This window comes from Cyrtonyx montezumae, unplaced genomic scaffold, assembly GCF_038088225.1.
Source record: "Cyrtonyx montezumae isolate F1298 unplaced genomic scaffold, pur_monq_1.0 scaffold_8, whole genome shotgun sequence".
NCBI lineage: Eukaryota > Metazoa > Chordata > Aves > Galliformes > Odontophoridae > Cyrtonyx > Cyrtonyx montezumae.
The window spans coordinates 117,601,409-117,615,239 of NW_027072089.1; the positions used below are offsets into that span (position 1 = coordinate 117,601,409).

The 13,831-nt window shown below is 38.9% G+C and overlaps 1 protein-coding gene across 1 annotated transcript in view; it reads left to right on the top strand.

The window, feature by feature from the left end:
- The window catches only part of THSD7A (thrombospondin type 1 domain containing 7A), a 262,887-nt gene that overhangs the window by 235,381 nt on the left and 13,675 nt on the right, over window positions 1-13,831 (top strand). The window contains exons 17-23 of the mRNA XM_065752262.1: window positions 1,939-1,944; window positions 2,585-2,718; window positions 2,976-3,129; window positions 3,897-4,038; window positions 4,477-4,592; window positions 12,539-12,656; window positions 13,181-13,326. Coding sequence (XP_065608334.1) covers window positions 1,939-1,944; window positions 2,585-2,718; window positions 2,976-3,129; window positions 3,897-4,038; window positions 4,477-4,592; window positions 12,539-12,656; window positions 13,181-13,326 — 816 coding nt within the window. The remainder of the gene's footprint in view (window positions 1-1,938; window positions 1,945-2,584; window positions 2,719-2,975; window positions 3,130-3,896; window positions 4,039-4,476; window positions 4,593-12,538; window positions 12,657-13,180; window positions 13,327-13,831) is intronic.

Genomic DNA, 13,831 nt, shown 5'->3' on the forward strand with positions numbered 1-13,831 from the left:
GGAAGAGAAGATGGTAGGGTGCATACTGGCAGTGCTGGCATGAGCATAAAAGGCTCTTTTAAAGGAGGAGGAAATAATCCATCTTCCATAACCATCATGAATAGTATAAAAAGCAGTAGGCTTAGAATGCTGCAAGCAGATTTGGTTCAAACCTTGGGAAAATTTTCTAATGGTAACACTAATGAAATGTGGGAATAAAGTGTTTAAGATGTCTGTTAAATCTTAAGAGCAGGTTACTCAACATCTACCAGGCTAACGTATGCATGACTGTTTTGGTAGGGACTGAGCACAGTGAATGGAAGATGCCTCATTTAGCCTGTTTCCTCCTATGTACTCCAGGGCCACTGATGCTAGATTGGCTCCCCAAACCATGTTCCAGATGAATGCAGCTTACTCTGCATTCTGTGAGGTTAGAAGTCATAGTAATATGACATAGCAATATACAGTCAGGATTATTCTAAGATTGCATCAGTGGCTTTCATAGGATTTCAACTGAAGAGGCTAATCTGAGACTGCTTAAGGAAATGAAAAGATAAAGGAATCCCTCTCCTCCATCCCTGGTATTATTTTATCACTTACACAGCAGATGGGTCTGCACTCCTTGTGCTAATCAATTGCTGTGGCCTGCGATCATAGTTACAGAAATGCAGGTAAGGTCAGGAGAACATCACTGAAAAAATACATAAATATGCCAATTTTATGTATTTTTTTTATGCCAAGCAGAGCAAGATATATACAGACATTTCCATGAATTAAGGCTTTACCATTTTCATTTTGGCAATCCTGAACAAAACAAATAAAGTGCCTTTTCTCAGGCACTTCATGAGAAGAGCAATTTTGAGACCACCTGTTAAGACTGAAAGTCTAGAAGTCTATGGGGCCAGAAGACAAGGATCCTGAAGTAGCTGGCTGATGTGGTTGTCAAGACACTCTCCATCATATTTGAAAAGTTGAAGTTGTCAGGCTAAATCCCAGGTGACTGGAAAAAGGGAAACATCACTCCCATTTTTAAGGGAGAAAGGAAGAAGATCTGGGGAACTACAGGCCAGTAAGCTTCATGTCTGTGCCTGGGACCTATCTTAAGGCAGATGTGAGATGAGGGGGTGATGCACAACAGCCAGCACAGCTTCAACAAGTGCACATTGCGCATGACCAATCTGGTGGCTTTCTGTGATGGAGTGATGGCATTGGTGGCAAAGGAATGACAACAGATGTCATCTACCTGAACTTGTGCAAGGCCTTTGAGTCTGTCCCATGCCACATCCTTGTCTCTAAATTGGAGAGACACGGATTTGAAAGATGAAGTGTTCAGTGGATAAGGATTTAATTGGATTATTGCAGCCACAAAGTCGTGGTCTATGGCTTTATGTCCAAGTGCATCCACACCACTATCTTCACATCTGAGTTAATGCCTGCATAGTTTACAGAAGGCCCAAATGTGCTGACTACTCTGGTTTTCTTGTTCATAGGCTTCTCATCTCTGCATAGTGATATCTCTGATTCTCTGCACATTCATTGTTCTGTGGATTCTATTTGTGATTGTAGGTTCATAAACCAACTGTTCTGTTATTTATTTTAAACAATGTTTTAAATTCCCTAGAAATTCTTGTTGTGATGAACTGATGCTCAGAATGACATGTAAAGTTAGCTGATGTAAGCTAAGTTTAAAGCAAAAGGCTTTAAGTGATCTATATCATAATTGCTAGTAGCTATGTTTTGTAAACCTCTATTTTCTCCTAAAGGAACCATCTTCATAAATGCCTCAAAAAATAATGAAGATCCCAGAGGAAAAAAAAAAAAAAAAAGCTATGTATTTTGATTGTCAGAAGTCATAGAGTATTATTTGGAAGGAAAACAAAATACTATTTAAGTACCTATGTACTCTAATCATTCTTTTTATCTTTTTTTCTTTCGGGTTCATGAAAATACTTTCTTCAGGCTCAGGTAAGAGATTTTAAAACAGTGAAATAACCTTAATATGGACTTCCTGACTGTACTTCAGTGCTTACATCATCTGCCTTAATTTTATTTTATTTTTTTCTATAATATAGAAAATTGGTATAATGTAGTATAAATTGAGCTCAACTCTCCTTGAAAGTAAAAAACAAAACAAAAAAAAAACAAACAAATAAGAAAAACAATGATACAACTAATAACAGTAGGAGAAAATTGTTGTGGAGGGATGTGAAGGAAAGAAGTAATGTTTTAGCAGTTTTAGCAGCATTTTTCCAAAAGATATGCCAGATAGCTAACTCAGTTACATTACAATTTTGGTATGTAAGACATGTTTATATTATTGTTGGAAATGGCATAGCATGGATGTAGCAACAAGGAAAAGCTGCAAATCTGTGCTTCCTGTAGATTTGTATCAAGTATTTTACCAATATTATTGTTACAGCCTTTAAATAATCAAGTTATGTAGATGTCAAATTAATTACGTTTGTTATTCTTATCAGAATTAACATAATGTTTTTGGGTTTTTTTTTTTTTTTTTTTTTTTTTTTTGCTTATATCTCGGTGTTATCACTGTTGCATACTTATTTTGACTGCATGCAACAAAACTGACACTCAATGTGGATTCCAGGTATATGAGGTAGTCCCATGCCACAGTGACTGCAGCCAATACATATGGGTTACTGAGCCCTGGAGTGTCTGCAAGGTGACTAATGTGGACTTAAAAGAGAATTGTGGAGAAGGTGTTCAAACAAGGAAAGTCAGGTAAAACAATATTGTTCCTTTTTCAATTTAAAGTACCTCTCAGCACATTTTGCTATATGGCTGTCATCTGTATAAAAAATAGATTTTGTCTCTTCAACTTTACTTCAGTTTTCATAGATTGATACCAAATTCTGTTACTTCGGTTATTTGATTTTTTGTGTGGAAAAAAAATGTTAAAATGCTTTAAAATATTGTGGATTATAGTCATTGCACAAAATCCATGGCAAATGCAGTTTATCTGCAGTTCCTTCTTCCAGATGCATGCTAAACACTGTGGATGGTCCTTCTGACACTGTAGAGGACTACCTGTGTGATCCTGAAGAGATGCCACTTGGTGCTAGAAAATGCACATTGCCATGTCCTGAAGACTGTGTCATGTCTGAATGGGGATCATGGTCTCGATGTTCTTTGGTGAGAAGAGTATCATATATGAATTATTGTGTTAAGATGCTGAACTGAGCACTGAGTACATATGCAAATATCTATACTTACCATCTTAAGTTATACTTAGCTGCAAATAAAGGTGTGCAGTAAAACTGTTCCCAGAAGTTCATCTTCATAAATAAAAATGTCATAAAAGGACCTTCTTCAGTATGGGGTAGGTTCTGTGTGGTGAAGTAACTTCATCCATAGTTTCTGCCTAGATTTGATCCTCTCCATAGCAGGAGAAGACAGCCAATGTATTGAAAATGCCACTATTCAGGAAAGAGCAAAGTTTGTAGTTCAACACAGAAAGATAATTTTGGATCTTTTCTCCCTTTCCTGCCAGGAATCTCCAAAGGAAGTGCCAAAAACTTAAAATCAAACATAAAAAGAAGTTTCAGACCCTCTGAGTATTTAGTCTGTGGTGTACTGCAGTAGGGCATTTGCAAAGTGAGCCTTTACATATCCAGTTTGTGAATGAAATAATTTCAAAGCACTATACCGAAATATGAACAAGTTGGGAAAATATCAAGGTGTTATCCAATTAAAGAATATTTCAGCTTGCTTGGTACACCGAAGTTAAACAGCTGATTAAATTCCTTCTGAAGTGAAAAGGAAATAATTTTTTAGGCAATGACACAAGCCTGACAATTTAAATTTACATTCAAGAGGTTACTTGAAAGGTTGTTATAAAACTGCATGGAAATGTATCAGGGTACCATAACATCAATGATGTTTCCAATTTCTCTTTCAAGCCATGCAATGGAAGCAGTGTTCGTGAAAGGTCATCAGAATTCCTGAGACAGCCAGTTGAAGGAAAGTCTTGTCCTGCTGCCACTGAGACAGAAGTCTGCACTTTGAACAAAAACTGCTACCACTATGACTACAACGTGACGGGTATTTGTGGTCTTATCATCTAGTGACATCATCAGACTATGACTTAGTTCCATTCACCTTACAGGAGAGTTTTTTTCAGCCTTCCATTCTTATGCAGAGTTGTGAGACTCATACTGAGAACTATTGCAGTCTGTTTGATTCATATAAAATGTTATTGAAGGCTGTGCAGCTGGGATGTAGGTTGCATGCTCTAACAGCAGGAAATTTATTTATATTACCATTTTGTTATTACTTCAAAATCTGTGCAGATCAAACTAAATATGAACAGTGTCTGCTTCCAGAAACAAGTAGCAGCTGGCTCCCTTCCGTGAGCTTTGCACGTGCAGAAGTTGCTATGGGGATTATTTTATGTCAACAGAATTAGAATTAAATGGGAGATGGGACCATTATGAGTTTTATCTAAAATGTCTGCTACCCTAATGAATTCCTTCTTTCCAGACTGGAGTACATGTCAGCTCAGTGAGAAGGCCGTCTGTGGTAACGGAATCAAAACACGAATGCTCGATTGTGTTCGCAGTGATGGCAAATCAGTTGACCTGAAGTACTGTGAAGAGGTAAGTGGGTACCTGTAAGGTCCTTTCTAGTAGTGCTAATTAATGCTGAGCCAACTACAATCTACAGCATATAACCCATCATTGCCAGCTGTTTCACAACACTATTCATGGGTTGTTAAGTACCTCTGAAATGAACTGTGCCATCAACAGTGATTTTTATACCATTTCCTTTTAAGTGCCTCCATGAAGGTATGCTAATTATTATGTCCTGAAGGAAATGACTTAGAAACAATAATTAATAAAATAGAATAAAGGCAATAAATCTTAATCAGTACACTAATTGTCATTCTAATTTGATATAATGTCTGCATGGAGCTTTGGACAGCTGCCAGTATCAATGAGTTACCCAGTGTGTTGGAAAATATTTCTCATGTGCCAGTCTGCAGCTGGGTTGAATGGTAACTTCTTGTACTCAGCTGTGCAACACAAAAGATACCCAGACTAGTGTGAAAAAAATGTGTAGTATGAAGGAAGTGATAACAAAATAGAAGCTCATATAGAGATGTAGAGACAAAATCACTTGTAATAGTAATCTAAGGTAGAATGCCCTTTGCAGCAGCTTTGGCACAAACAGCTTTTCTGTTGGACCTTCCTGACAAGGACACAGCTAGTTGCTAGTTTTCAGGATTTACCTGTAGAGAAAGGAATTTTTTCAGAAGCAAAGTCACTTATGTACTCCAGAGTATGGTTTCATAGAATCATAGAATTTCCAAAGTGGAAATTCCAAATTGGAAAAGACTTCCAAGATCATCCAGTAAAGGTTGGAAATTCTCCTCAGCCCTCCCCACACTGTTAATATGTTTGTAAAAATGTTTTTGTTTTTTTTCTTTTTACCCCAACAGACAAGTTCAGTTCAAGCCAGGCTTTTTCCTTTCTAATTTTCTCCCTGAATATCCTAACAACTTCATTGTACTCTCCCCAAGTTGCCCTTTTCCACAGGAGGTAGATTCTCTTTTTCTCCTGGAGGCTCAGGAAAAAAACCCTGTTCTTCCCTGCTGGCTTATCTTGTAGTACAGGGAGATACATCCAACCTGGCTTTAAACACCTCCACCGACAGAGCATCCTGTTCCAGCACCTCACCACTCTCTCAGTAAAAACTTCCCCCAACATCTAATCTAAATCTCCCTTCCTTTAGTTTAAAACCATTCCCCCTTGACCTATCATTATCTACCCATGTAAAAAGTTTATTTCCCTCATGTTTATAAACTCCCTTTAAATACTGGAAGGATGAAATGAGATCTTCATGCAGCCTTTTCTTTTCCAGGCTGAACAACCCCAGTTCCTTCAGCCCGTCTTCATAAAGAGAGGTGTTCCAGCTCTTAGATCATCTCTGTGGCCCTCCTCCATACTCTCTTCAAAAGCTCCACATCTTTCCTGTGCTGGCCCCAGATGTTAATGCAGGGGGGGACTCTCAAGGGCAGAGTAGAAGGGAACAATCACCTCCCTCACCCTGCTGGTTACCCATCTTCTGATGGAACCTAGAAGGCCAGGCTGCAAGCAGATGCTTCTAGCTCCTGTCCAGTTTTTAATAGGTTCATAGGTTCATAGATACATTAGGTTGGAAAGGACCTACAAGATCATCTAGTCCAACCATCCTCCTAACACCATCCCTACCCACTAAACTACTAAATCAAATCCCTTAGCACCTCATCTAAACGTTTCTTGAACAGCGCTAGGGACGGTGCCTCAACCACCTTCCTAGGCAGGCCATTCCAGTGCCTGACCACTCTTTCAGAGAAAAAAATGTTTCCTCAGTTCTAATCTAAATTTTCCCTGGTGCAACTTGTGGCCATCGACCAGGACTTCTCAGAAGGGTTACTCTCATGGAGTTCTTCTCCCAGTTTGTATACATATGTGGGATTACCTTGACCCAAGTGCAAAACCTTGCACTTTTCTCTGTTGAACCTCATAAGGTTCACAAGGGCCTACCATTGATTCAACCAAGCTCTCTCTGGATGACATCTCTTCTTTCTGCTGTATCAAGTGCACCTCTCAGCTTGGTGACATCAGCAGACTTGCTGAGAGGGCACCCAATCCCATCATCTACAACACTGATAAAGATGTTAAAACATTCTAGATCCAAGATGACCCCTGGAGGTCACTACTTGTTACCAGCCTCCACCTGGACATAGAACCATTGACCACAACCCTCTGGCAGTGACTTTCAAACCAATTCCTTGTCCACTGAATAGTTCATCCTTCAAATCCATATTTCCCAATTTAGAGATAATGGTGTGATGGAGGACCATGTCAAAGGCCATGCAGAAATCCAGATAGATATCATAAGTTGCCTTCCTTTTGTCACATTTACGATTGTTACTCCATCGTAGAAGTCCACCAGATCGGTCAGGCACGGTCTTCCCTTAATAAAGCAGTGCTGGCTGTCTCAGATCACCTACTTGTCCCTCATGTGCCTTAACATGTCTTTCAGCAGGATCTGTTCCATTACCTTCCTAAGCACAGTCTTGAGACTCACCTGGTCATAGTTCTCTGGGTCCTCCTTCCTCCCTTTCTTGTAAATGGGAGTGATATTTCCTTTTTTCCAGTCCCTGGGAACTTCATCTAACAGCCATGACTTTTCAAATATGATAGAGAACAGCCTGGTAACCACATCAGGAAGCTCTCTTAGGGCCCTGGGATGCTCGTCTTTCGGCCTCATACACTTATACACATTCAGTCTCATGAGTAAGTTTTGCACTTGCTCCACCTTTACAGCATGGGGGGGAGAGTTTGTTCCCTCAGTTCCCCCTAGAGATTCAGGTTCAGGGATGTGATAATCCTAGCTGACAGTAAAAACTGAAGCAAAGAACTCATTGAGTAGCTCAGCCTTCTCCATATCTGCTGTTACCAATTCTCCTTTCAGATTTACCAGAGGAAGTATGCTCTTTTTTGGCCTGTCTATTCTGACCTATGTACCTGTAGAATCCCTTTTTTGTTATGTTTTTGACATCCATTCAATTCCATCTGTGCTTTTCTTTCCTAATCCCATGCTGTCAAGACTGGACAGCATCCCCGTATTCTTCCCAGGTGACACATCCTTGCTTCCACTGCCTGTACTTACCTTCCTTTTCCCTCAGTTTGACCATCAGGTCCTTGCCAAACTGTGCCAGTTTCCTGTCTCCCCTGCTTGCTTTCTTATTCTGAGAGATGGAGAGCTCTTTCACTCTCAGAAAGGCATCCTTAGAGTAGCCAGCTTTGTTCCACACCTTAGTTTCTAAGTTTTCCCCAGAAGATCTCAACCAGAAATTCCTTAAAGAATTTGAAGTTCAGTCTCTTGAAGTTCAGGCTCCTGACTTCACCTTAGCCAGACCCACATTCCTCAAGGAACTCAGTCGGGACATGGCCACTGCAGTCCAGGCTGCTTCAGATCTTATTATCATTAGCAATCTGCTCCACACTGGTAAGCACCAGATCCAGCAACGCATCACCTCTGGTCAGTCTGTCCAGTGCTTGAACTAGAAAGTTATTGTCAACTGCAGAAGTTTCCTGGATTGCTTACAGTTTGCTGTGTTGTCTTGCCAGAAGATATCCAGGTGGTTGAAACTCCCCATCAGGATTAGAGCCTAGGAATGTGAAATTTCTTGTGGTTGAAACAGAAAGGTCTTATCAACTGGCTCCTCTTGATCAGATGGCCTGTAGTAAATGTTGACTATCAGCTGTCCTTTATTAGTCCTGTCCCTTATTTTAACCCACAGGCACTCAAGTCTGTGCCTGACTGTTTCTCAGAGGGAGCTCTTAGCAGTCTATTCACTCCTTAACATAAAGGGCAACTCACCTCCCCCTCCTACTTTGCCTATCCCTTCTAAAAGGCTTTTAGCCCTCAGTGGTGGTGTTCCAGTTATGTGAATCATTCCACTGTGTTTCTGTGATGGCAATAAGATCAAAGATTTCTGAGCACGTCATGGTTTCTAACTCTCCTTGCTTACTTCCCACACTTTCTGTGTTGGAGTTCTGGCTTTATGAACAGCTACTGTGACACAGTTTTATTTACTCTCTTGTTTTGCTGGACCATGTAGAGATATGTCTGTGTAAAAGTAAATCTCTAAAAAATTAGAAAAATTAGCATGTCACAATTACTCAGATTGTCTTTTTCCTTGAATATTTGAAAATCAAATCACCTAACACAGGTTGGTTCTGGTCATATTCAGATTTAGGGGCTTATTTTTATTCATTTATTTGCAATTAAATATCAGAAAAGACTAGAAACCAGCAATTTTTTCTGATAGCAGATACTAAACATTTTTGTTTTTATTGGCAAATTGTCTGACAGATTACATGATAAACCTCCAGCAGAGGTTAATCAGTCACATGAAATATACCTATAAGCAAATTTTTGATTATCACAGGGTTTATGGTACATGTTGGTCTGACAGTCAGCCTCCCCTGGTGTGTAGAGCCAAAAAGGAAGGACACCCAGTGCTAGTATTTGGTGCAACTCAAGTAATTGCCATTCTGTAATCAGAAACCACGACTCATCTATAACTTGTCCAGCAACCTTTTCAGATCATGTTTCCAAAATTTTTGCCAGCCACATTTTGCCAGCTACCACATCAAATTAGAGCAGACAAATTGTTCCTCAAATCCATTTCAGCAGCACCTCAGTGTATAACATATGCAGTTGGTAGATCCCTAGGGGAAGTCTGGCCTTCAGATTTCTACTCTTCACCTTTAATATCTTGGGATTTTGTTTCTCTAGCTGCCAAGGTTCTGCTGAGAAGGCCAGTCCTAAAAGAGAACAGCCTTATTTGTGTAATTGCCAGAAATCAGTTCAGTGGATTTTGAAACTTTGGTCAGAAGATGTGACTCAGAAACAGACTTCAAAGTCTTTTTTCTGGTTTACTAATTATCCAAACTCCAAACGACCCAAGAGTTTCAGATGATATGTGCAATAGCTGGATGGATAATCAAGGTTATGCTGTGCTACAGGAAAAAGCCATGCACTCGTTCTTCGATATATAGAGAAGAACAGAGGTCTAAAATCCCATTTGTCTCAATATACAGTACGATAAATGCAAATTTAAGACTTGGTGAGTCTACCAGGGCAAGACATTTCCAGTACTTGTAGTAGTTTATTTATGAAGTATATGTTAATGTTGTGCCTAATTATTGCTTTATGCTTGCATTTAAGTAGAAAATTGTGAGTTTATTTCCTTTATAATGCCTTAACTGCTAGTTTCATGCCATTAACCTTTGCAATTGTCAAAATTAATAGTTTTTGAAAAGCCTAGTTGGCTTTTTTAAAAGAAAAACAGCACATAGCAGGATTTATCTACTTAAAGATATCAGTAACCTTCTGGAATTCTGAAAGAACTCAATGACAATCAAGGTCCACTGATGAAGGCCAGTGAATACAACCATCTTTTATGCTGGGAAGCTGCAGATCTCTTCATATTAGCAGAACTGATTTTCATTCACTTTTTATATCATATTTTTTATAACTCCTTTTGAAGCTATGAAGGCTGCAGGGATTTTTATTGTCATGCTAATATTTATGCCATCAGTTATATTCCATCTTGTGTTATATATTCCCATGAGTATTAGCCAGAATATCTCTTCCTCCTTGATTAGGAGTTTATAAGGAGTTTATAAGAACATAGAAATGGCTTTAGCAAATCAGACTGGAGACTCATGCAGACCACTGTCTCTAAGCACAGACATAAAACTGGCACTTCCCTGTGAGGATTGCATCAATTTTTAGTGTTTGACTGAATTCAGCCACTAGAATCTAGTACAGAACCTACGTTTGGGAGAACATGTGAGTCTGTTCCCACATTCCCTTCTCTCATTCTCCTACACCATTTGCAGCTTTTGTATCAAAGGTACTGGTGACATCTTCTTGCAAAGCAAAGTTTTTCATAAAAGCATATACTGTATTTTTTTTAGAACAAGTCATTGTCATTGTCAGTTTAAATCAAGTCATTGTTTTTGCGTACAGTAGAACGGATGGCATTATTGTATGTAATAAGATTACAAACTGTGTTAAAAACAACAACAGAAGCCTACAGAGAAGCAAACAAGAGAGGTGGATGCCAAGAAAAGAATAAGGTAGAGAGACATATACAAGTTTCCATCTATTCTCTCATCCTCCACCTGTTGGACTGTGTTTACCAGATATGGTTTCTGAGTGTTTAAATCTTCAGATCACTCTTCCTTTAACTTAATCAGCCTCTTTTGAGCTCTTAAAAACTTGCTACATCTGCAAGGCCTTCTACAAACTGACTGTCAAATGTATGCTCAGGCTCTTCCTTTTTTTTAGTTTTTAACTTGGCTCCTTGCATCAGTTGCTAAGTAATACTAATTTCAGAATAACATTTTCTATGACAGAGGGCAGCCTTGAAATGAATTAAGCTGTTAATACCTGATAACTAAGTACATAATCCTATTTCAAAATACTTTAATGACACATCACAGATTTTGTTCCTTATCTATTGTATAGTTGAAGACTATAGGGCCTTCAATTGCATAATGCACCTAGAATTTAAGACAGGTCAGAGAGAAGCTTTCCTAGCTATAATCAGAATTAGAGAACATTTGAACAGCATCTCATTCTCTGTGCCTATGTTCTCTGCCAAGTGGTTGCAGATACTCAGCATATATGCTATCTCAGAAGAAAGATGTTAAATGTTAAAAAAGCCAGATATCCATCCTTGGAAGGGAGGAACTGCAGACAATAGGTTATATATTAACAAAACCTGGGAGGGGTGGACTTCTTAAATATTTTGTTCACTGCCCCAGTTCTGAGAAGGAATCAAATAGAAAAATGTGGCAGTACGGAGAGGTGGCTCTTGGTGGAGCCTGTAGCAATGGCACATCGCGTGCTGTCTTAACTCAGGAGTTGGAAACAATTAGACTGCTAGTTTTTAGTTGAGAGGAGAGTAACTGTTTAGCCAAATCTCCAAATCAGGAGAGAGGAGAGGACAGGCTGAGAGTTATGGCTCTGGGGAGATTTGATAGTGGCCTTTCAGTATCTGCATGGTGGGCTCTAAAGAAAGAAGGGAACATTGTCTTTAACAGTGTCTGCTGTGATAGGACAAGAGGAAATGGTTTCAAACTAAGGGGATATTTAGATTAGTGAAGCACTGGAACAGGTTGCTCAGAGAGGTAATGGTTGCCCCATCTATGAAGATATTCAAGATTTGATCTAGCTGTAGGTATCCCTGTTCATTGCAGGGGTGTTGAACTAGCTGACCTTTAAAAATCTCTCCCAACTCAAATGATTTTATGATGATTCTATGATGATCAGAAATAGTGTGGCCAGTCAGAGTAAGGAAGAGCCCCTTGTACACAGCACTTGTGAGACCACTCCTTGAATATCATATTCAGTTTTAGGCCCCTCACTACAAGAAGGACATAGGCTTGCTTGAGGGCATGCATGCAGAGAATAGCAATGAAGCTGCTGGAAGGACCAGAAAGCGGGACAAATGAGGAGTAACTGAGGGAACTGCAGTTTTTACTCTGTAGAAGAGAAGAGTGAGAGACCTCATTGCTCTTCACAGTTACCTGAAAGGAGGTTACAGGAATAAAGCGTCAGCTGTTTTTCTCATGTGCTGAGTGACAGTGTGTTAGGAAACAGTCTTGGAGTTTAGATTGGGTACCGATGAGTGATCAGGCATTGGAGCAGGCTGCCTAGGAAAGTGCTGGAATCCTCATCCTTGCAAATATCAAGGCGATATGGATATGGCAGAGATTTGATTTAGTGATGGGATTCATTCCATCAGGTTCATGACAGGACTTGAAGACTTTAAAGATATTTTCCAACCCACATTATTCTATGACTCTGTGAAATGAGATTTTAAATATCCTATTTTTTTTTTACTTTTTACTTAGGAATTATTTCATGTTTACTTAAAGTTTAGTTGTTTCAGATTCATACTGTCCAAATGCATACTCAGTAGTGATGGCACAGAGTGACTGTTACACGCTAACCATAGGATATTTTCTTTCAGCTTGGTTTGGAAAAGACATGGCAAATGAATATATCCTGTGTGGTGGAATGTCCTGTCAACTGTCAGCTCTCTGACTGGTCGTCTTGGTCTGACTGTTCTCAAACCTGTGGCCTTACAGGTCTGTATATAATCCTGGAATATTTTAAAGACAGAGTTTTCTTTCCCTTCCCCTTCTTGTTTCCATTTCCCTCCTCTTCCTCTTGCTTTTTCATTTTCCTTTTCCCTTACCTACATGAAGTTCTGTATTAACTCAGGGAAAAAACAGCAGCAAAATCCAGATGAAGAGTCCGAATCTCCACAGAAGTGCCACAAACATATTATCATCTTCAGAAGGAGTATTTTTCCCCAGGCTTTTGAACTGGGAAATTACTATTTTTTGCTATCACAGGAGTAATCTGAAATACTGATCAGACATCCTCCTTCATGCTGTACTGAACATAAAGTGTCTGACTCAGAAAATGTAAAGTAAGAAAATCCATGTAACAGGCAAGACCCAACAGATTTGCTTTACTGTCCAATTTGTCAAATATGAAAAAATTACATTATTTGAACACTATGCTTTTCTCCAACATAAAACCATCTTGAGGAATAAATCAGTCTAACCACTTTGCCATGACTTATATTGCTGTTTCTCATTTGCAGGAAAAATGATCAGAAGAAGGACCATAAATCAACCATTTCAGGGTGATGGGAGGCCTTGTCCTTCTCAGATGGAGCAATTCAAACCCTGTCCAGTACAGCCTTGTTATCGATGGCAGTATGGTCAATGGTCTGCATGCAAAGTAGAGGTAAAACCCATAATGGACTTTGAAATTACAGAGCTCACATATCTTAACATGTTTGAAATATGCCTAGATATCTGTTTCAAAGCATTGTAATGTTTACTTCAACATATATATAATGCATATACACGCACACATATAATTATATAATATATTATATATATATTTAATATGATATATTTATTTTGCTTATATATATTTATATATATATAAAAATTTTGAAGATTTACTTTTAGAGTTCATATTTGTCAACAGATTCAACAGTGTCCTACAGACATTCGAAGTACAAAGTTAAAGTTTGGTACCTCAGTGATATCTTTGCTTATAACTGAAAGTCTTACATTGCCAAAGAGTATATGTGGCAATAGATGAGTGTCCATATTGAAAGGATGAGATCTTCTCGAGATACTGCCATGATTGGAATTTAAAAGCACAATATCGCTCCATACATTAAGAAAGAATGGTGACAGCAGGTTATTTTTTTAGTTTCAAATATAAAGAACAATGTATT